Source organism: Onychomys torridus, chromosome 3 (genome assembly GCF_903995425.1).
Source record: "Onychomys torridus chromosome 3, mOncTor1.1, whole genome shotgun sequence".
Taxonomy (NCBI): domain Eukaryota; kingdom Metazoa; phylum Chordata; class Mammalia; order Rodentia; family Cricetidae; genus Onychomys; species Onychomys torridus.
The window spans coordinates 12,879,258-12,900,048 of record NC_050445.1 but is presented as its reverse complement, the minus strand read 5'-3'; the positions used below and the strand labels follow the sequence as shown (position 1 = coordinate 12,900,048).

The 20,791-nt window shown below is 51.7% G+C and overlaps 1 protein-coding gene across 4 annotated transcripts in view; it reads left to right on the top strand.

Moving 5' to 3' along the window:
* Crhr2 (corticotropin releasing hormone receptor 2) overlaps positions 1-20,791 on the top strand; it is a 41,969-nt gene that overhangs the window by 3,485 nt on the left and 17,693 nt on the right. For 2 of the 4 annotated variants that reach the window (XM_036180222.1, XM_036180221.1), the window contains exons 2-3: positions 4,692-4,785; positions 10,970-11,095. In XM_036180222.1, the coding sequence (XP_036036115.1) occupies positions 4,692-4,785; positions 10,970-11,095 (220 nt within the window). Of the gene's footprint in view, positions 1-4,691; positions 4,786-10,539; positions 10,837-10,969; positions 11,096-20,791 lie in introns of those variants that run through there. The other 2 variants (XM_036180224.1, XM_036180223.1) reach the window with 1 other exon arrangement.

Sequence of the window (20,791 nt, the reverse complement as noted above, 5' to 3'; positions counted from 1 at the left end):
TTCCTCCTCTCTTCCTGACTGCCTCGCTGAGCACAGTTCAATGGACACACTGAATGAGCCGGATAGTGGGAGGAGCTCTGCCTCCCTGGTTCCTTCCCTGACCTTGGACAGCAGCAAGAAGAGGCAGGGAGGGGCTGATTCCCGGTTGCAGGCCCAAGACTAGAGGTCTATAAATCTGCCAGGCTTAGGCAGAGGCCTAAATTTAGAGGGAACGCGTCACCAGACCCAGGAGGAGGAGGAGGTCCAGCCAGACCCCCTGGCTCCTGCGCGGTGGCCCCTGGAACACAAGCTCTGCTTGGATAGGGCCCAGGTAGAGGAAGAACAGCTGGAGGCTTGGCTCTGGTCTCCCGCCTTCTTCCCTGCCAGGGCCTCTGCTGTCTTCCTTAATGAGGGCACATCCTAGAGACAGGAAATGGGCCCCACAGCCTAACCTCTGAGGAAACATCAAAGCAAAAGCAACCTGAGGAACAGCAAAAGCCCAAGCTCAAGCTCCCAGAACTGGGAGTGGCATTGACTCTGACTAGCCCGGGTAACAGACCTCATCCATCCATCTATCCAGTCACTCAGTCAATCAGCAAACATTTGTTGAGCACTTGCTATGTACCAGGCAGCCACGATGAGGGACTTTGGGTATAGATGTGGACCCTGACTGGCAGTGGGACTCCTGTGGTAGATGTGAAGGTGAAGGCAGCTCTCTGGTCCCAGGCTAGCCAAGAGTAGTGTAGAAGTCAAAGCTGGCCAGTCGGAATGGAAGCTGATGACCAAAGAAAACAAAGGCTGTTCTCTGCATACCAAGCAGGTTCCTAGTTCCCTGGAGTCCTCCTGGGCCTCTGCGATTCCATTCTTCCCTGACACTGCCTCTGTGGAGGTGGCACAGCATCTTCCCTGAGGGCTTAGCTGGGCCTCTCGGATAACAGTTGCATGTATCCAGGCTCTCGGGCTTCAGAGAGCCTGTGGGCAACCCGGGCCCTATAACCAGTCTTTGAGTCCCCTACCGGACTAGAACAGCTTAAGGCCTCAGGAAAACATCTGTTCCAGATGCTGGTGGATGTGGAGGAAGGGGGAAAGGACCCCTGACACTTGGAAAGTCATGGGGGCTTCAGGCTTCAGGAGCTCCATGTCACAGTGGACCAGGGATCAAGGCCAAAAGAGGCTCTATTCCATATCCCAATATCACAATGCAAAGTTCTCACCTCCCCACTTGGCACTCTGACCCGAACAAGCTGCACCTGCCTCCTGTCCACTCAGCTCTCTGTGAGGCCTCCCTCCCTTCCACTCTGCTCTTATGTGGCCAGCGAGGGTCTTCTTACTGGTGGGGCAACTGAGTGCCACATTTGGGCTCATGTCCTATTGGCCTCTGTCCATCTCGAGTTGCACCCTTCTATAGGACCACTCTTCCTGTGTGTAATAAACCAGGCATATATCAGGTGGTCTGGGCTGGGATCTTGCCCTGGGATCTTACCTGCTGTGTGGCCTTGGCTTCTGTGAAGTGGGGTTATTCACAGCTCCTTCAGAAGCTGTGACAAGGAGCAAATGAGCTGTCTCCTGGGCTGCAGTTTAGAGCTGAGGCCAGCACACAGCAAGGACTATGCAGAAAAGTGTCTATCTCCCACCGCCTCCCGCTCCCTCAGCAGTGCCCCAAAACAAGTTCTACTGGCCTGTGTCCTCTCATCCCCCAACAGCATCCCTAACCAGGTTCTGCTGGTCTATGCCCTCTCATCCCCAACAGCATCCCTAACCAGGTTCTGCTGGTCTATGCCCTCTCATCCCCAACAGCATCCCTAACCAGGTTCTGCTGGTCTATGCCCTCTCATCCCCAACAGCATCCCTAAATTGGTTCTGCTGGTCTATGTCCTCTCATCCCCAACAGCATCCCTAACCAGGTTCTGCTGGTCTATGTCCTCTCATCCCCCAACAGCATCCCTAACCAGGTTCTGCTGGTCTATGCCCTCTCATCCCCAACAGCATCCCTAACCAGGTTCTGCTGGTCTATGCCCTCTCATCCCCAACAGCATCCCTAACCAGGTTCTGCTGGTCTATGTCCTCTCATCTCCAACAGCATCCCTAACCAGGTTCTGCTGGCTGCCTTGAGCCTTTGTTCATTTGCTTCATGGAGTCATTCATTTTCTTACTGTTCATCCCGATACTTCCCCACTCATCCCCCCTTTGGATTCAGTTTTCAGTCCAGGCTTCCCAGAGCCTCAGATGTCTTGACAACCATTCACTATGCACTACTAAGGCTCAGCCTGGTGAAGGAGGTGGAGGTCATGTCTTCAGGAGCTTGTCCATTGAAGAGATAAGAAGACTAAGACCCAGAGAGGAGAGAGGCTTGGTAGCTTTGCCAAGGCCACACAGTGTAGCAGCAATATCCCCTAGAAGACTGAATGTGGGGATGTCTGAAGCTCCATTCATACTGCCCACAATGCTATCCTTTCCCTGTTCACTCACAATCTCAACTGCCACCAGGGATTCTGCTCAAAATAGGCACCTGCAGGATGTGCCATGGGCTTGAACTGAGTCAAATGTAATCAAGCAGACCCTGGAAGAGAGAGAGAGAGAGAGAGAGAGAGAGAGAGAGAGAGAGAGAGAGAGAGAGAGAAAGAACATTCTTGGCTATGCCAGCTTTTGGACCCACAGAAGGAGGAGTTAGAAGAGACAGAGCCAAGGTGTGGGAAGATTTAAAAGCTCACTCTGGCTAGCTCTTCTTCTTGCCTAAGGTGGAACAATGCGCCCCTATGCTGAGCACAGTGCCCCTGTGCCCACCCTCAGTAATGGTTTTGCTCAACGAGAGACCTGGCACAGTCTGAGACCAGACATCTGAGACAAGGTTAAGCCCACATCACCTGAGTCCTGAGAACATCACCCTCACACCTATGGGCTCAGAGCAGGTGGCAAGAGGAGACACCTGGGCCGACAGATGCTGTGGTGGGGTCTCTGAGAAATGGAGATGGCATCTGAGGTGCACAGCCTGGCTAGACATGGTACAAGCTCTAGACTTCAATTGCCTCCCTGGGAGCCTGACCCTCCAGGAAGATCTAGATAGATGCTAGCATGTGTGCACATGCACACACACACACACACACACACACACACACACACACACACACCTGCCCCTGCCGTAGATTTCTCTGGGCACCCAGGGCTATTAGTGAGGTTCCAGTAAGCTATGTGGGCACAAGCTTGCCATCTGAATGGTGGGTTTACTAGCCAGCAGCTCCAAGCCAGCATGGGGAGACCAAATGCTCAGCCTTCAGCCCCAGTCCAGGAAGTAAACTAAATGTGATGTCTGGGGGCTTCAGCCTGTGGGGACATCCTGGGGCAAACATGTGCCCAGCTGTCCAGGAAAGAAACCCTGACAAGCAAGGGAAAGACAGCTGCTTGCTGAGGGAACAATGCCTTCTGCAGCCTCAGAATCAAAAGTGACAGGGCTGGGAGGAACCCAAAAGCGTGTGTGTGCATACACACACACACACACACACACACACACACACACACACACACATGAACACACACATACACACACACACACACACACACGAACACACACACACATGAACACACACACGAACACACACACACAAACACACACACACACACACACGAACACACACACACATGAACACACACATACACACACACATGAACACACACACACACACACACACACACACACACACACACACACACACACACACGAACACGCACTGGCATGCTAGTTGCAGAGTAAGAGGAGTGTGGTCTTGGGAGGAGCTGGAGGCCAAGGTTAGGATTTTAGAGTGCTTTGCTCTCATCCAGCCTGATGCCATTTTTTCCCTACTTCTGCCTTTGCTCATGCTCTGCTCTCCACTTAGGCAGGGACCTTCATCAGCTGAGCAAACTCCTATTCACATTTCAAAACCCACTTCATCACGATCTCTTCCATGCTGCTACCCTAGCTCCCCTCAGTAAAGCTGGTCACTGATCCATCATTCTCACCAGAAAATGCTCTCATCCAGAGCAGACATGCCCCCATGTGCTTTCTCCATGGTGCCCAGCAATCACTCTCAACACTTTCCTGGAAGATGGGATCCTAGATGGCTTTGTCTTCTGGGTTGGATGTCCGCTGCCACATCTGCTCCCTGATGGGCGTCTGAGCTGGCACTGTAGTCCTTCCTCTCACCTGCTCTTCCTTCCACTAGCATCAAACTCCTCCTCTTGCAGGAAGCCCTCCAGGACCTGCTTAGTTGTCTCTCCCATGTATTAACCTAAGGCCCTTTATGACTCTCCCATCTATCTGGGGCAGAAAAGATAAACTGCAGCCTGCCTTTCCCACCTCTGTGCTCTCTATAAGCATAGGATATGTTCGCCTTGGCTGAGACACCTAAGGTCATCACAGGACCTAACACACAGAAGGTCATCTGGAAGAATTTTCTGGGGGCTTTGGTGATAGAGAGCAGGGCACTAGCCTTGGTGCATTTCATCCAGTGGGGGAGGAACCAGCTTTGGGGCTGAGGGAAGGAGTAGACTCCTGCCTCAAAGGTGTTCCTTCCCAGATCACAGCCTTTGCGGGGCAACAAGGAAGATGGGGGCGCGGCTTTCCAAGGGGGTTTGAGCACCAACCTGTTCAGCTGTCCCTCTATTGGGTGGGAGCAGACGTATGCTGTCCACAGCCAACCAGACCTGGACAGTAACCCTCACCTCTGCCCTCCTAGGTGGCCAGACCAGGCCAGGTGCCCCAGGACCAGCCCCTGTGGGCCCTTTTGGAGCAACAGTGCCATAGGACCATGACGCTCATCAATCTTTCAGGTATGCACCCCTTCCAACCCCCACCCCATCCTGCAGTAGTCCTGGAAGCTGAGGGGAGCCCTGGAGCTTGAACAAGGAAGGTCAGGTAGCACATAGAGCCCTGGCTTGGTGTCTTCATCGTGGTCTTCACATAGTATCCTTCCCCATTTGAGACTCTCAGGCTCTTGACAAGATTTGGGCTAGACAGCCTCTTCTTGCTCACTGTCTCTGCATGGGCACCTGAAAAATTTGGCTAAGACTAGTGTGTTCGGGAGCCCAAGGAGAGGGTGACCCTTCTGCTTTCAAACTCAGTCAAAAGATAAGACCAGCAGAAGGTGTAAAAACATCTCTGGTTGCCGTGGCTACAGGCTTCACCCTAGTATGGCCCTGTGAAACAGCAGCCAGGCTCTGGGGGCTGACCCTCTGAGGCTTCCTGAAGCTGATTCACACAGTCAGGAAAAGTGCTGAAGAATGCTGAGTGCAGGGCCCTAGGGAGATATCTCCAGGGCCCCACCCCCTCTCCTGACTTCCAAGGGCTGGTCCACAGAAACAGCAGGGAAAGAGGGATGGCTAACCCAGGAAGTGGTGGTGCACACCTTTAAACCCAGCACTCAGGAGGCAGAGGCAAGCAGATCTCTGTGAGTTCAGGGCCAGTCTGATCTACAGAGTGAGTTCCAGGACAGTGAGGGCTGGGTAAGGTGAGGGTGCTTTGTGGCACAGAGCCTCTGTCAGGGCTCAAGAGGACAAGAGTTCTACAGACCTGGACATCCAAACACAACCTGAAGCAGGCAGCAAAGAGTTCAATCCTATCACCTCCATCTCTACTGTGGGGCTGTTCAGAACTCAGCTCTCGGAGTCACAGGCCACTCTTGTCCCAGCTCCTCCATCCAGCAGCTGTGGGGCTTTGGGCAAGTCGCCTGTCTCTATGAGTTTCCTGGACTTCCGTGACAGAGCACTCACTGTATGGGGTAGTTTGATGGATTCTAACCCATTTTCTCCCTGTTCTGGAGTCTGGAAGGGCATGGCCAAGTGGTGGCGTGGGTTGGTTATTCCAAGGCCTCTCTCTCTCTCTCTCTCTGACTTGCAGACTTTTCCTGTCCTCACAAAGTCTTCCCTCTGAGAGACTCTGTCCCACCTCCTCTTCCTAAAAGGTCACTCATCATATTGGATTGGGCCAACTGGCCGAATTGCATTCATATTCTTTGAAACACCTCTTTAAAGACCCCAGACCCAATTAAGGCCACATTCTGAGGTCCTGGGACTTCAGATTTCAGCACATGGATTTGGAGGGACCCCACTCAGTCTGTGTCTCTGTTTCTTCACCTAATAGAAATAAGGTTTAAGTCTATGTGAGAGGCACACTTTGGCAGTGGGGACAGACAGCATGGACCATGTCTAGCAGACATTGACAGGACCAGAGGTTCCTTACTTCTGAAGTGCCACCTCTTCTTGAACTTGGCCATCTGAGGCAACACTGCTACTCAAAGACAAATCTGCCCTCCTTGCCCACCCCAATGTTTGAAAAGGTATCACGGATGGGCCACCTCCAACCTGAGCTCAGAGACAAGGTCCTCCTCTTTGACCCCAGCCCTCTCCCCCCTCCCCTGCTTAATGTTTAAGGCATACATCAAAAGGCACCCATACTATTTATACAAAATTTGGTGGAGGACCTTTTTGAATCCTAAGATAAGAACTCATGATCTCATGGACCAACGATTTTGACAGTGTTTTGTGTCCCTTAGGAGTTCATCATCCACAGAACCTCATGTTGTTTTTTGGGGGGAGATTTGGGGGTTTTCTCATTTTGTTTTCTTTTTTCACCAGAAATGAGCTGTGATTGTGTCCATATCTCTAACCTGTTTTTCTCTAATGACTGAGAGTGAATGCTTCCCCGTGTCATTAAATATTCATCCTGCACGTTGCTGTTGACGCTGCCTAGCAGCCACTGTGGGGACACATCATCCCTCATTAGCCACGGCCCTGGGGTGGACTTGTGAACTGTTAGGATGTCTGCCGGGCTGCAGAAATTGCTTCTCTAATCCCCACGTGTGAGTGGTTTCTTATCTTGTCCCCACTAGTTATGAGAATGTACAATGACTAAAAAGTGTGAAACCAAGCAAAACCATACTCACAATTGTTCAGAGAATCTTACATGCAAAAAACTGAAGAAAAAAATAGGAGCCAGGGAGTGACAAATGTAACGTTCAAGAGAATGCTCCCTCTGGGAAGGCAGGCATGGATAAATGCAGGAATGACTGGTAATATCTGTTCCAGATTGGGTGGCCCACTCATTACAGTTTCTGCTATACATGAACCCCCATAAAAGAAGAGACCATAAAATAGAGTTAGGCCATGTGTAGGCTGATAATGACAAGAGACCATGAATCAAAGACTATGACCAATTTGGCTGTACACCCCCGTGGTCCAAATAAATAATAAAAAAAATACACACCGTCAGGAGAGCAATTATGAATTCCAACAAGCTTTTAATGGAATATTTCTATTTTATTCATCACACACGCATCTACATATTATTTGAAAAATGCTAGGACATTATTGGGAAGCATATTATTTATTCTATTCATAGATAATGTAAGGGTCCAAAGGCATCCAAGTAATCTTTGAGGTAACTTTCCAGTCCAAGGTCCATGCACATTTGTGCGCACACACACACACACACACACACACACACACACACACACCCTCATGTGTGCACAGAGAGGCATACTGGTGTTAGTCAAGGGGGCACAAAGTCTGGCCAAAGAGACAGAACCCTGGGTTTTTTCCCAGCCCCAAGGCCAAAGAACTTGGTTTTTCCCATGCAATGGCTACCATCTCTGGAACATTCTGAAGGGTGCTGGGGACTCTGGGAAACCATGGAGTCTCAGGTTGGCAGCGCTTTGGTGGGACCTACATGAGCCACTACAAATAGAAGTATTAGGGAAGCATCTTGAGCAGTAGGGGCAGGAGAGGTAAGACCACAAGTGAATGCTTGAAGGAAGAGGAGAGAGGCTGGACTGGACTGCAGAGCTGAGGGCATTCTAAATGGTGGGCACAGCAGGGCCCGGAAGTCTCATGAAAGTAGGGTCTTCCAAAGGGTGTCTCAGCCAGCAACAGGGTGGAGCGGGGAATGATCACAAGTGTCTTCTTTACAATGCCAAAGACACAGACTTCACCTTGGAGGCTACGAGGAGCCAATCATGCAGTAAAATGATATATCATAGCTATAAAAGTACTTTTCATCTGCCCTGTGGAGGAAACGGGAGCCCAGCTGAGCTGATCCAGAGATGAGTGTAGCCTGGCAGAATGGGACAAAGAATTGGCTTTTCCTCCTCTGGATCTCCTGCCGCCCAATCGTACACTGACTGTGTGGTGGGAGGATCACTACAGGCCTTTCCTGATCCCACAGCTTGGATCCACCATGTCACCTCCTCTGTCCTTAGGCAAGCTTGGGGTAGAGGTGGCCTAGAACACCCCTCCACGTCATAGGGTAACAGAGATGCCCCACACCTCACTATAACTTCCGGAAGACCTTATTGCCTGTCTTTAGCTATCCCTGAATAGACTTCCTGTCTGTACAGTCTCATGGAGGACAGCCCCTCAGAGAAGTAAGGGTTGTACCTGTAAACCTTGTTGCCCTCTTGGCATTTTTGTGGTGGGGGTGTAATTTGTCTGAGTCTACCGTCTATGACAGTAGAGTGCCTCTGTGGTGTGCTCTGTGGTCCTATTTGACAGCATGTATGGGGCTGTGCAACAGATGTGTCTAAGCTGACTTGGCACTGTTCTTCACCACCATAGCTGTTATCAGTGGTGATCTCATGCCTCACCCCAGGCCGTTCATGACAACAAGGCACTCTCTGGCACCAGACACACTTCCCCAAACCGACTCTCCAATGTTTCTGGCCCCACCAGCCTAGGACACACAGACTTTCCAAATACTTGTCTCCTCATGCCTATCTTGGGTCTGTGATAGGACTGGCTAGCAGCCCTAGGACCCTATGTCCACCCATTCGCCAGCATTAACGTGAGCTGTGAAGTCCCTTGGTTTCCTTATGTTACATTTTGAATGATGGAAAGTTGTGCCTGTAAATAGGAGATTATGAAGAAATGGTACCATATCCTGGGATCCTAGAGATCTTAGTTGTTCACACATTTAGGGTGCACAGTAGCTTTTGGCCCTGACACTGAGCTGGTCACTTTCTGGAGGAAACTCTGTTAAGCAATGCAGGTCACCTAGGCTGATTCCTATTCTGTAGAATTCTGCATGTAAAGCAGCATGTCACTGGCACCCACCACCTTCTTAATATGGTATGTGTCTTCTGAACTCTGAAGATAAAGTTACCTTTGAGCTTGGCGTGGCCTCCTCCTTGTCTGTTCTGTGATGCTGTGTATGGGGCCATTCTTCGCTAGTGAAGGAGACTACATCCCTGTGAGGACCGGCCCAGCCAGTCATGCTCTGGCCTAAGGCTCTGCCGGAAGTTGGGCCAGGGCCCTAGCTGTCCATTCAGGAGGCAGAGGATAGATCTATCTGGTAGCTCTGCCAGTCTCCCTGCCAGTGGCAGGTCCTGGAGAGATTCCAGGGCTCCGCCTGCTCTCACTGCTCACTCACTCTCTCATGAACTCACTCGCTCTGCTTAGGAGTGACAGGAACATGAATACATGTACAGAGGCGCTGGCCTGTTCTCTGTCTCTCTCCACCTGCAGCACTGGCCTCTTCGGGGGGACTTAGCCCTTCACCAGTGCCTGGTTTCCAGTGGAGGGCTCAGGGGGGCCACCGGAATGGTTCTAGAGCCTCTAAAACCACAGGCTCTGTGGGCTGTGGAGGATGCTAGAGAACAGTCCTGATGGAGAAAACCCAAGATGGCAAGAGCAACATGGTGGAGAGCAGAGACAAAGCAGAACCTGGACTGAGAACAAGACACACCTATGCTAACCTAGGCCTGCTTCACACCACGAGCTATAGGCCTACCCACTTCACAGGCACAAGCTATAGGCCCATCCTGAGCACTCCAAGGCCGTTGGGTCCAACCAATCCTCAGGCAAACAGTGCTGGGGGGCCCAGTAGATTCTCTACAGAGATGATCACTCCTCCACACCTACTGGTGAGGAAGACTGAATTTTTCTCCCCTCCTCAGAGAATCCAGAAGGAAGAGAGACATGTTTTCACCTCTCACTTACTCTATCTAGTGTCCAGGACACTAAGACCTTCAAGTCTTCCAGATAATTTTAATTAATTTCTTCCTAGATGTCCCCATCTTGCTGCTGGTGGCAAATCTGTCAGTGTGTGGAACCTGATGCTGTTCCTGGTTCCTAGCTCTGGCTGAGTGCAGCCTACTACTCCATCCGTACTCTCCACCTCTGTTAGACCCTCTCTGGTGACCTCTCTGCTACCTTCCCCGGCCCCTTCAATCCACTTCCTTCCCCCAGGGCACAAATCTGCTCCAGGACTGGCCAGTCGCCCCTACCCAGCTCTAATGTTCTCCTTCAGGAGAAGAAATTTCTGGTCAAGAGCCGCCCAACTTTGGTTGGCTACCGGTGTAGGATGTTGTCGTGGGTCTCCTGCAGCCCTGGGGCCTGAGACCCTGGACCTTCAGATGAGCTATTCGGCCTCCCCAGATTGTAGGTAGCCGGCCTGGCGGGTATTCTCAGGACTTGTGGGGTTGAAAACGCACCGGGGGTTGAGGGCCCGACGGGGCAGGAGACAGAGCCCCGCCCCCGACGCCGCCATTGGCCGTGGTGGAGCGGGCCGCCCCGCAGCTCCTTGAGCCTCGCGGATCCTCTTGGCCAAGGTCCTGGTTCCGGCGGCTGAGCGCGATCGGTTGCGGCGCCCCGGAGCTGCCTGGTTGGTCCGGGGTGGGCGGGCAGGGACCTGGACGCTGCGCTCTCCGGCCGCTCCCCGTCGCGCCCGCTCCCTCGCAGCCACGCGGGGCGCGCACTCCCACTCCCTCCGCGCGCGGCTCCGGGGCGCAATGGACGCCGCGCTGCTCCACAGCCTGCTGGAGGCCAACTGCAGCCTGTCGCTGGCCGAAGAGCTGCTCCTGGACGGCTGGGGGGTGCCCCCGGACCCCGAGGGTAGGCAAGAGGCGAGCGGACTAGCCACACGTGGGTTCGCTCTCCCGCGCTCTCCTAGAGCGGGTCTGAGCGGCACCCCGCGCCTCTCCCGGGCCATCCCTCTGAGCTCCGCTGCGCTCCCTCCTGTCACCAGGTCCCTACTCCTACTGCAACACGACCTTAGACCAGATCGGGACTTGCTGGCCCCAGAGCACGCCCGGAGCCCTGGTGGAGAGACCGTGCCCCGAGTATTTCAATGGCATCAAGTACAACACGACCCGTGAGTACCCCTCTCTTGCCGGTTTTCCAGAAAGGTGGTTCAGGAAGAGGGGAGGTCTCTCGACCCTAATCGGACACCTACAGAGGGCCTTCATACTGCTATAGCAATTGCCCCGGGGATTCTGTAAATGTAGGGGCTCGCCTTCTGTGCCTAACCCTATGGCGCTTCTAACCTCGGTTAGGCGGTGGTTTGCCCTAGAGTTCTTGTGCTACACGTTTGGAAAGAGCCAAGCAAGCGAGTAGGAAATACTTCTCCTTGGCGGCAAGTGTCCATTGCACTATTTGCTCAGATGCCTGAAGTTCACCCATTCGGGCTTCGTCTGAGCAGAGAGCATTGTATGAACAGATACAAGGCTCTCCCATCTCTAAGGCGACGCAGCATATAGATGTTAAGGCCCCAATCCTGTACGCACGTTGTGACTAAGGTAAATCAGACCGTGGCACTAGAGAGGAGAGATCAGAGGAGGTAGGGAATTGAGGTAAGGGCTGTGTTAGCGAACATACTGAGCCTACACTCTGGGACTCGCTCACTGGAGCGAGTCTGGAGCTCTGGGCAGCATTACCTCTATGCAACCTCAGGCAACAGTGGTTTTGAATCAGGACCACACCCCCCACCTCTGGGGAAGAACAACCTGCAGCTTCCTTCCTGCTGACAAGCTCCCTGAAGGCTACACACTATAGGAAGAGGGCAGCAGGGAGTGTGTGTGGGGGGGGGGGGGCATTCAACCTGGGGGGGAGGGGTTGTGTGTATGCACATGTCAACACAAATGATCTGATAGGAGCTGGGGCTGAGCTCTGTGAGGTCGTAGGTAGCCATGGCTGGCCCACCCGGACACCTTCACCTGTCCAGCCCTACATGTTAACAGGGTACTGCGTCGACTGCAGCAAGCTGATAGTCTATAGCCTTTACATCCTAGCAGAGCTGTGTCTGATTGTAACACATACACATGCGTGTTCCAGCTGTCTGGGGGCAAGGAAGCCTTCACCTTCTAGGTGCTTAGGATGAGGAAGCAGTGCCTGCTGTGGGGCCAAGGCTGTGCTCTCTGGAAGCAAGGGGCAGCCTGCTCTGAGAAAGCTAGGGCAGGATGCTCCTAAGAAGAGAGAAGCGGAGACAGAGGACGGTTTCCCTACCACCTGAGAAATGCCTCCCAAGCATAGTTAAAACAGATCTCATTGGTAGGTAGTGAGGATCCTGCCCCAGGAGGTATGCAAGACAAAGAGTGACTTCAAGCTCCCTTCCAGGAGTAACTAACACGACTGTATTTTTAGGATGTAACCTCCATGAGTGGGGCAATGGAGATCAGGTGTCTAATTCAGAGGGCTGAGACTAAGTGCCATGCAGGGCCAAGTGGAGTGACAGCCTCTGCTTCAGCCCCTTACCCTGACCCCATTACCTCCACCCACCTGGAACCCCACCTGCCCGGGGCCTGACTCTTCCCTCCCGGAGCATAGCCCAGCACAGCATTACATAACCAATTTGTTGAACACCTACTATGTTTCAGCTGCAGCAACTGTACTGTATTGAGGCTGCCCTCGCAATTATACGCAAATGAATACCAAGTGATAACTGCCCTGCTTCAGAAAAAGCAAGGGGATTGTGGGAAGGAGGGGCAGGGACATCATATACCAGACCCCTCTTAAATCAAATGAGAATCTGAAAAAGGGTCAGTATAACACTGAGGTTGGCAAATGTGGTGACAATTAGTTCCTGGTGTCTAATGAACAATTTTCTTCATTGGGCCAAAGTACTGTCTGTACCTGGAGCTGGGAGGGTGCAGTCACCCTGCCTGGAAGAGGCCTCTGACAGCAGGGGAAATACCTGATTGATGGTCCTCCTACCTCCGGCCAGCCTGCACACAGCTTCCTTCTGTTGGCCTTTTCAGCAGGATCCTTTAGAAAGGACTGGGGAGGAAACCATTCAGTGAAAAGCCTGAGGGGAGAGTGCTCTAATCTCATCATGTACCCTTCCCCCTCCCCAAAGCCTCGCTTCTCAGAGGGCAGAAATTGCTTGAGGATAGGAAACGCCCTGTGGGGATGGCAGTGTCTGCTGACATCTCTGTGGTCTGTTAACTCAGCTGAGCAGAGAGGACCTGTCACAGAACCTCTAAGGGCTAATTGCTGCCAGGTGCTAGACTCACCAGGAGAACCTAGTACCCACAATCCCACTCCTGCCCACTCCCCAAAGACTCTTTTCAGGCCCAAGTTGCAGAGCCCAGAAGTGGAGCACAGCTAGCTAGCTCCTATGCACCAGGCCAGGCAGGAAGCCATGACCCTCATGTAACCTCAGGGCAAGATCATGTCCAGGAGTGACAGTTCACTTTGCAAGGAGGATCTGAGAAGACTCAAGCCTCCGGATGGAGTGTGCTTAGTGCCTTGGAACTATGGAGTGTTGTAGAAGACAGTAGGTTAAAAACTAAGACCAGAGAGGAACATGGAGGACTGAGATGCACAACACTGCAAGGGCCTTTACTGGAAGCATAAGATGGAGCCTGGGCAAGATTGTGAGTATAGAGGAGCTGAGGTTGTCTCGGTCTCGGGCAGGGAGAGGAGGGTAAGAACACTGCAGCAGCCCTCTGGTGGAGAAGATGCTTTGGGAGATGAGGAGGGTTCCCATGAAAGTGGCCTTGGTGACTTGAATTGACAAGAGGGAGAGGAGATGCCAAGGGATGAGAAATTGCAGAAAAGAAATGGCTGGGCACAGTGGGGCATGTGCTGGCTCTGAGACATGGAGGGGATCTCTGAGCAGAGGCATCCAAGAAGCAGCTGACTAGGTAGCAACAGCCCAGGAGAGCACCAGGGAGGGCACCAGGGGGGAGCTGTTGGAACAGGTGTCCAAGAGGACATCAAAGCTGTGACTGGTTCTGTGCAGAGACTGTCACCAGATGTCACAGTCAACAGTGGCCAAAAGAAGGGAAGGCAAGGTACCAAAGGAAAGAACCCTGGCAGAACCACCTTAGTGCCTGTGTATCTCCTCTAGCGCCCCAAGCCCTGGTGTGCCTACACTGGTGCTCAATTTACTTATCATGCCCAGAGATGGAGACTTAGGGTTATCCTCATGTTACATGTGGGGAAACAGAGGCTTGAAGACCTGAAATAACTTACCTCCTAATGAAACAAGGATCCTAAATCTAGGCAGCTAGATTTTGGGGCCCCAGACAGGAACATAGGACAGAGCTGACCCAATGAGAAGACCCCTGCTTTCCCTGGGTGGCCAATGGCATCATCCCTGACCACCAGCTGGGCAATGCCATGCTGCTTAGAATAGAGTTCCCTGTGGTGATCTCTGGAGGCAGGGGCGTTCATCTCTACTTTGTGAGTAGGCAGGCTAATGGGTAGGGAGCATGGTAATTCCTGCTCACAAGATCAAGTTCTCACGGCCAGGGCTCCTAATGCTCCAGTGGGAGGTGGCCTCTGTCTCCTCTAGGTTTCCCCAGCTTAGGTTCAAATCCTGGGCAGCTAAAACCAATCCTAAAATGTCCATGCATAGCATAACCTGGAGTGAGCCCCCCACCCTTCCTGAGTCTCAGTCTCCCATCTGTAATGAGAAAGGAATGGGTTTTCCGTAGCAGCAGCGGCTTGTTGGGGAGACAGGGCACTTAAATTTCACTTTACTCCACCTCCCCGTTCACACAGACTTCTCTGAGCACACATCTCCAAGTATTTTCCCCTCCTCTCTCTTCCCCTTTCCCTCTCTCCCTTCCTTCCCTCTTCTTCTTTCCTTTCTTCTCCTATCACCCTGTCTTCATTCCAGCTCTCTCCATCTCTCCCTATGTCTTCTCTACCCCTGATCTCCCTGAGTCCATAGATCAGTGTACATTCCCTCTTCCTGCTCCCCCAGTCCTGGCCCCTCCTTTCGTCTGTGGCTACATATGAGGCCCCCTGGCTCCCCAGGATGTAACCCATCTTTCAGGAGCACTGGTCTCCACCTTGTCCTCCTTGTCCGTGTCAAGAGGGAACAATGGGGCCAATATGTATTGAGGCATCCTTGGGCAGGAAGAAGGGATATCTACCTTAACTACCTATGGAGAAGACTGAAGCCTCACTTCCCAGAACCCCATTCTAAAATAGAAACGCAACCGATGGGGCCCCTAGACAGAGAACCTCCCACCAGGTCTCTGTCCTTGGGCAGGAATTCCCTCTTCAGTACTATAGAAGAGAGGTGTCAAAAAGGTTGCAAAGCCCTTGGTCTCAGGAGCCCTAGACTGCTTATAGACCAAACTTGGACAAATCAACAGTCAGAGATTGGGGTAAGGGACATAGCAGGCACTGGGCTATGCCTGGGAGACTTCCTGGAGGGCTGCAACAGCAATCATTTGACATTTGTTGAGGCTGCAAGTCTGAGGGTCCCAGACAGACCACAGCCTCTGGACAAGGAGTTAGAGGCCACAGATTCAGAAACTGAACTGCCTCCGTCTCCAGGGAGACATGGTCATACCTTTTCATTTTCCAGAGGCAGGAAGTCCTCTGTGTGTGAGAACTGTTTCCCTGCTGAGAAAGAGGGAAGGCAGGACATGTTCTCCCATCACAGAAGGTGGCTAGTGAGGGCAGAGGGGAGAGAGAGCAGGTGGGGAGGCTCTCTGGCCACCAGTACCTAGAACTAGCTATCCACCTGCCTCTAGCCACCCTCCCCTGTCACTTCAGGTAGAAAAAGACCAGCCATGCTCTAACGCCCATCTGCCTGTGTGGAGGGAGCCGGGGACAGAGAAGTCTCTCTTTCCGAACTCCACTCCCTCCCCCGCCTTTGAGTGGAGCAGCCCCAAAACACATTATTGAATCTCTGCTTCATACCAGGCTGTGTTGCCCTCCCCTCCCCACCAAGAAGCTGAGAAATCAGCTCCCCAAAGACATTTAGGACCTCACCCCACTATCCAAGGGCTCCTGTTCCAAAGAGTAAGACAGCAGATATTGCCAAAGAATGTAGTATTGGCTCCTAGGTGAAATAGTGCAGTCACAGTTGCCAGAGCCAATGGAAGGATGGAGAATAAGCTGAGAAGACTTCCTGGAGGAAGAGTTTCACTGGAGCTGAAAGGAGGGAGGGTAGGTGAGCAGGAAAGAGGAGGACCATGGAGGCGCTAAAGGCCTTCATTCTGCAAGACTCAAAGAGGTTGACTGATTGTCCACAGCCTCATGGTGAGGTACCAAGAATTCTGGAGGGATATCTTGGTCCAAGGCCACCAGGAACCTTGGCCTGTCCTGTTGTCCTGATCTCTCTTCAGTACCATGCCCTGTCTGATGACCACCAGCAACCACAGAAGTCTGGAGTCCTGGGGTGCTGACACCTACCCTCCAGCATCCCAAAGGGCCTGTTCTTAGCTGTGCACAAATTCAGGCACTTGGGCCCTGCTCATCACCTCTAGCCATGCTTCACAGTCAGAGAGGAAGTACCTCTGCAGTACCCGCAGAGGCAGGAGGATGCAAGGAGCCTGTCGAGATGTGGGAGGTGGCCTCAGTGCAGGGCTAGGGTTTCCTGGTGACTGGCCACCTCCTGATTTGTGTCTTAGCTCTCTTTCCTTTTCCCATTTAATGAATTTTACAATTTCATTATTATTATGTGTACAACTGTGTGCCTGATGTGGGAGGTGGGGGCACATGCCACAGCGTATGTGTGGCGGTCAGGGCACAACTTGACTAAGCCAGTTCTTTATGTGGATTCCAGAAATGGAGAGTCAGGTTGCCAAGCTGTCTGGGTGAGTGTCTTCCCTCTGAGCTATCTTCCTGCCCTAGTATGTTTTCATTAGCATATATTGCTAATGATTTTGTTTTGTTTTGTTGAGAATACAAATAATTAAGTTTTGCTGTTTTTCTTCCTTCTTCTTCTCCCTGTCTACTCTCCTGCCCCAGTAACTCCTTTCCAGTTTCATGTCACATCCGCTGTTCCTTGCCGCTAGGCTCACACACCTTCCTTAACATTTCTTACTCCCCTCTCCTCATCTCCCACGTCACTTTATAGTCTATACCCACTCCCGTACTCTCTTATTTACATACACACTGACAATAAAATTAGGATCAAGTATGACATTTTTGTCTTTCTGAGTCTGGGTTACCTCATTTCATATAATACTTCCCAGATCCGTCCATTTTTCATAATTTCATCTTTTCTTTACAGCTGAGTAGACTTCCATTGAATTTTACCTTGTTCTCATTATCTATTAATCTGCTGATGGACATCGAAGCTGGTTTCATTTCCTTGACATTGTTGATACTAAATTATCTTAGTTTTCTTCTCTGTGGGAAAAGAAAATACTGACTTCATGGGACCATGACAAAGGGGAGAGGGGACAGTGCTTGGGGATCCCTGGGGACTCTAGGGAACAGTCACCGAGGGACAAGAGGAGAGGGGAGCAGGCAGCGATCTGGGACCTGGAAGCAGGAGCATCCTTGTTCTTGGGTATGACAGGGACATCCCACACCACAGTGGTTGACATTCTAGGATGGTATGGTCTCTGCATAATGTCTTGGAAGCAGTCTGTCCATCCCACATGAGAATATCTGGTGTCCAAAGACTGCTAAAAGGAGGCAGGCCTTTCAGCCTTCAAAAGGGGGTGGGTTGGAGCAGCCATTACTTTGCAAGAGCATTGGGCTGAGAGTCAGGCCTAATTCTTCTCATAATGGCTGCTTGTTTTCCTCTGGCAAAGCATCTCCTTCTTTGGACCTCCATTTCTGTGTTTTAGGAGGGTCCCTTTTCCCCTACAGTCCTTGGTTCCAAAACAGCCTGTACCTCAAGGTCCCAGCTCACCTCCTTTTTCAGGCCCTTCACAGGCTAGCATTATGACAGGCCAACATCATGGAAACAGGCCCATTGAGCATTGCTAGAGATGTCTGGAATGAGGAGCACTGAGGAGCAGAGGCTGGGGCACCAGGTGAGGCTCTCCCAAAGATTCCTCTCCCAAGGAAGAAGTGATGTCCACAGTGATGTGGATCCCACTCACTTCTGCCCTCTTTCATGGACCTAGTGTGACCACCATTAAAGTGCGTAGTGTCTCCATAACTCAGTTTCCCCATTGTGCCCTCTAGGTACAGGCTGCTGTCCTCACTCTGTCTACTCAGGGTTGGCAGGTCATAATGAGTGAAAAGCCCTGTGGAACTAGGGAGCCTGAGACCATTGAAGACAGTCAAAACCCAAAGAGCAGTGTCCAAACTGCCTAACAGCAGAGTGGTGGCCATTCTCTGGCCCTAGGTGTCATAGGCCCTTTCCCACCCAGTATCCAGTTTGGGCAATAGCGGATTACCAGCCTCGGGAATTCAGCCTAACAAGCTTTCTAGGTCAGGCTGGGCCTGAGCAAGTGTGGATATCACCAACCACCCAATCTCTGGTTACCTGCTTCCCAAGGGCTATGCTAAGACCAAGGAGATGTGCAAGGTGACCCTAGATCCAGTCTATCCTAACTGTCCTGTACAGAACCATTCTAATGGTGGTCCACTTCATTTGGGAGGCGTGGGGAATTCTCTGTTGGCAACATGACTGTGTCTCAACCACCCAGCTCTGGCTATGCCTCTCCAGCGGTCTCTTCAGCACTTAGTCATGGCATATCTTGTTGTTGCCCAGGCCAGGCAGTGGAGGCCAGGGTGGGAGAAGTTGGATAAACTTTCTTCTCACCAAGCAAGAAAAATGGGTCAGTCAAGGCCCCGTAGTTCAGTAAAGAAATAGCTTAATCTGGAGCAGTTGGACTTCAGGCAATGGGGAGATTAAAGTAGGCTATGTGGTCCCTAAGGTATTTCCTCTATCAGGGTGGTCACTGGGAGTCCCAAAGCCCTTCAGAGATGGCACAGTTGACTGCAGGGAACTTAGGTGCAATGGGAAAGGCTCCTTTCTTCCAGGGGAAAAAACTGGCTCTATGGCATCTTAGGAGGATGTGTTCCCCAAGGAAGGCCCACACTGTTGGGTGACCACAGACATGTCACTTCCCTTCCCTTGTTGGTCACAACCAGACAAAATGAGGGAGAAGTTTCCTTCCCCTCTTACATTTTCAAGGAAGTACCCACTGAGTAGATTTCTAATGCACCCTCCTCAGAGCAAAAAAGACTGTCTGGCAAGAAAAGGATGCTGCCTACAGGGCTTTCAGAGACTGATGCCCCATAAGACAGGGACTTGGACTTCAGTGGCTGACGTTTCAGCAGTGGGGGTGGCCTGTCATTGGATGTTTGAGAGGTGTGGTTGCCTTCTTCGTGTGTATTGCTGTGCAGGGTGCTAGGGTCCAGACATCCAAGGCTGTCAACCCTCCTCTTGGCTTGCCCTGAATCTCTCTCACTCTTTGAGTTCCCCAGTAACCGAGGCTACAACGGTCTGGGTTCATCCCTGTGTGTTCAGCTCTGCTCAGCACTTAAGAAGGGGTCAAATGAGAGGGAAATGTAGGCCTTGCCTTAGGGGATCTCAGCCTTGAGATAAAGGTTCTCACTCTAGGCAGCCTGTAGACGGGGTGGAAACAAAAGCCCTTTTTAAACAGGAGTTATCAAAAGAACAACCCCAGCCCCACATGTACCAGGCAGACATGAATAGCTGGACCCTTGGGACAACCAGCGTCCGTGGAAGTTGCTGGAGGAACTGGGTTGACTCTGGACCTATGTGGTCAGGAGCTCTCCAAGGTCTTTCCACCTACAGAGATGGTGAACGATTGGAGTGTTGGTTTTTGCTGTCCGTGGTGCTGAATGGGCCACGCCTGTGCCCTGGCTTCTGTAAATGTCACTTCTAGACTCTACCTCTCTGCGGCCCTCACCTGCCTCCTTATAATTCTTTCCAAATAGCCAATGACAGCATCTCTCCCTGTACCTCACTCGCTCTTTCTCCTATGCCCAACCTGCCTCTTGAATTATTTCCCAAAATAGTCCGCCACACTTCTTTACACGGTCTTGTCTCATCAGTGAGGATATGAGATATAGAGGTGGTCATATAGGGAGCATTTGGTATTAGGGATTCTTGGAACTGTCAGAATGGCTTTATGGTTGGCATTTAGCAAAATAGAAAGGCTCACTTATTAGATAAGCCACCTACCTAAGATGTCAATGGTTTCATTGGGAACCAATGAGAATGACTTTTTCTGAGAGGGCAAACTAAGACAAAGGGGAGAAGACTTGGCCATGGTCACCTAGCCACCAAAAACAAAGTTAGAGATAGATGATAGGCTCTCATCTCCCAGTCAGGCTTCTGAACCACCATGGGTGAACCTCTGAACAAGGAACTATTAGCAAAGCATTGGCACCTGAAATGGGAAGAGCCTGTTGCTTCAGCCATCCTGTGCTACTCTGGGCATCCAGACCCTAATGCCTCTAGAAGGACACACTGCACACCATTGACATCGATCCTCAGCAGGTGCACCTGTGTTGCTGTGGTAACGGGTACCCACCTCACTGCATCCAGCCCCACAGTTCTGGCCTGGAATCTGCCCTTAGACTGTATGTGCCCATCCTCCTGTGGTTTAGGGGGAGGGAGGAGCAGGGCTTTTCCACTCTCTTGTCCAAGGCTGTGCCTGAGGGCTTGGTGCCCTCATTAGCTGTAGCAGACAGCTCCCTCAAAGAGCAGGCACATCTGTCTTCCAGTCTTCTGGTACCCAGTGTTGATAGCCAGAAACTCATCCCCAGACAGCATTGGTCCCCTGGAGGGAAGCCCTTTTCACTCCCACATACAACATCTCGGATAATGATTTTTGAGGTTTAACAAACCTAAGTCAGCTCAGTGCTGTACACATGTACTCAGTCTTGC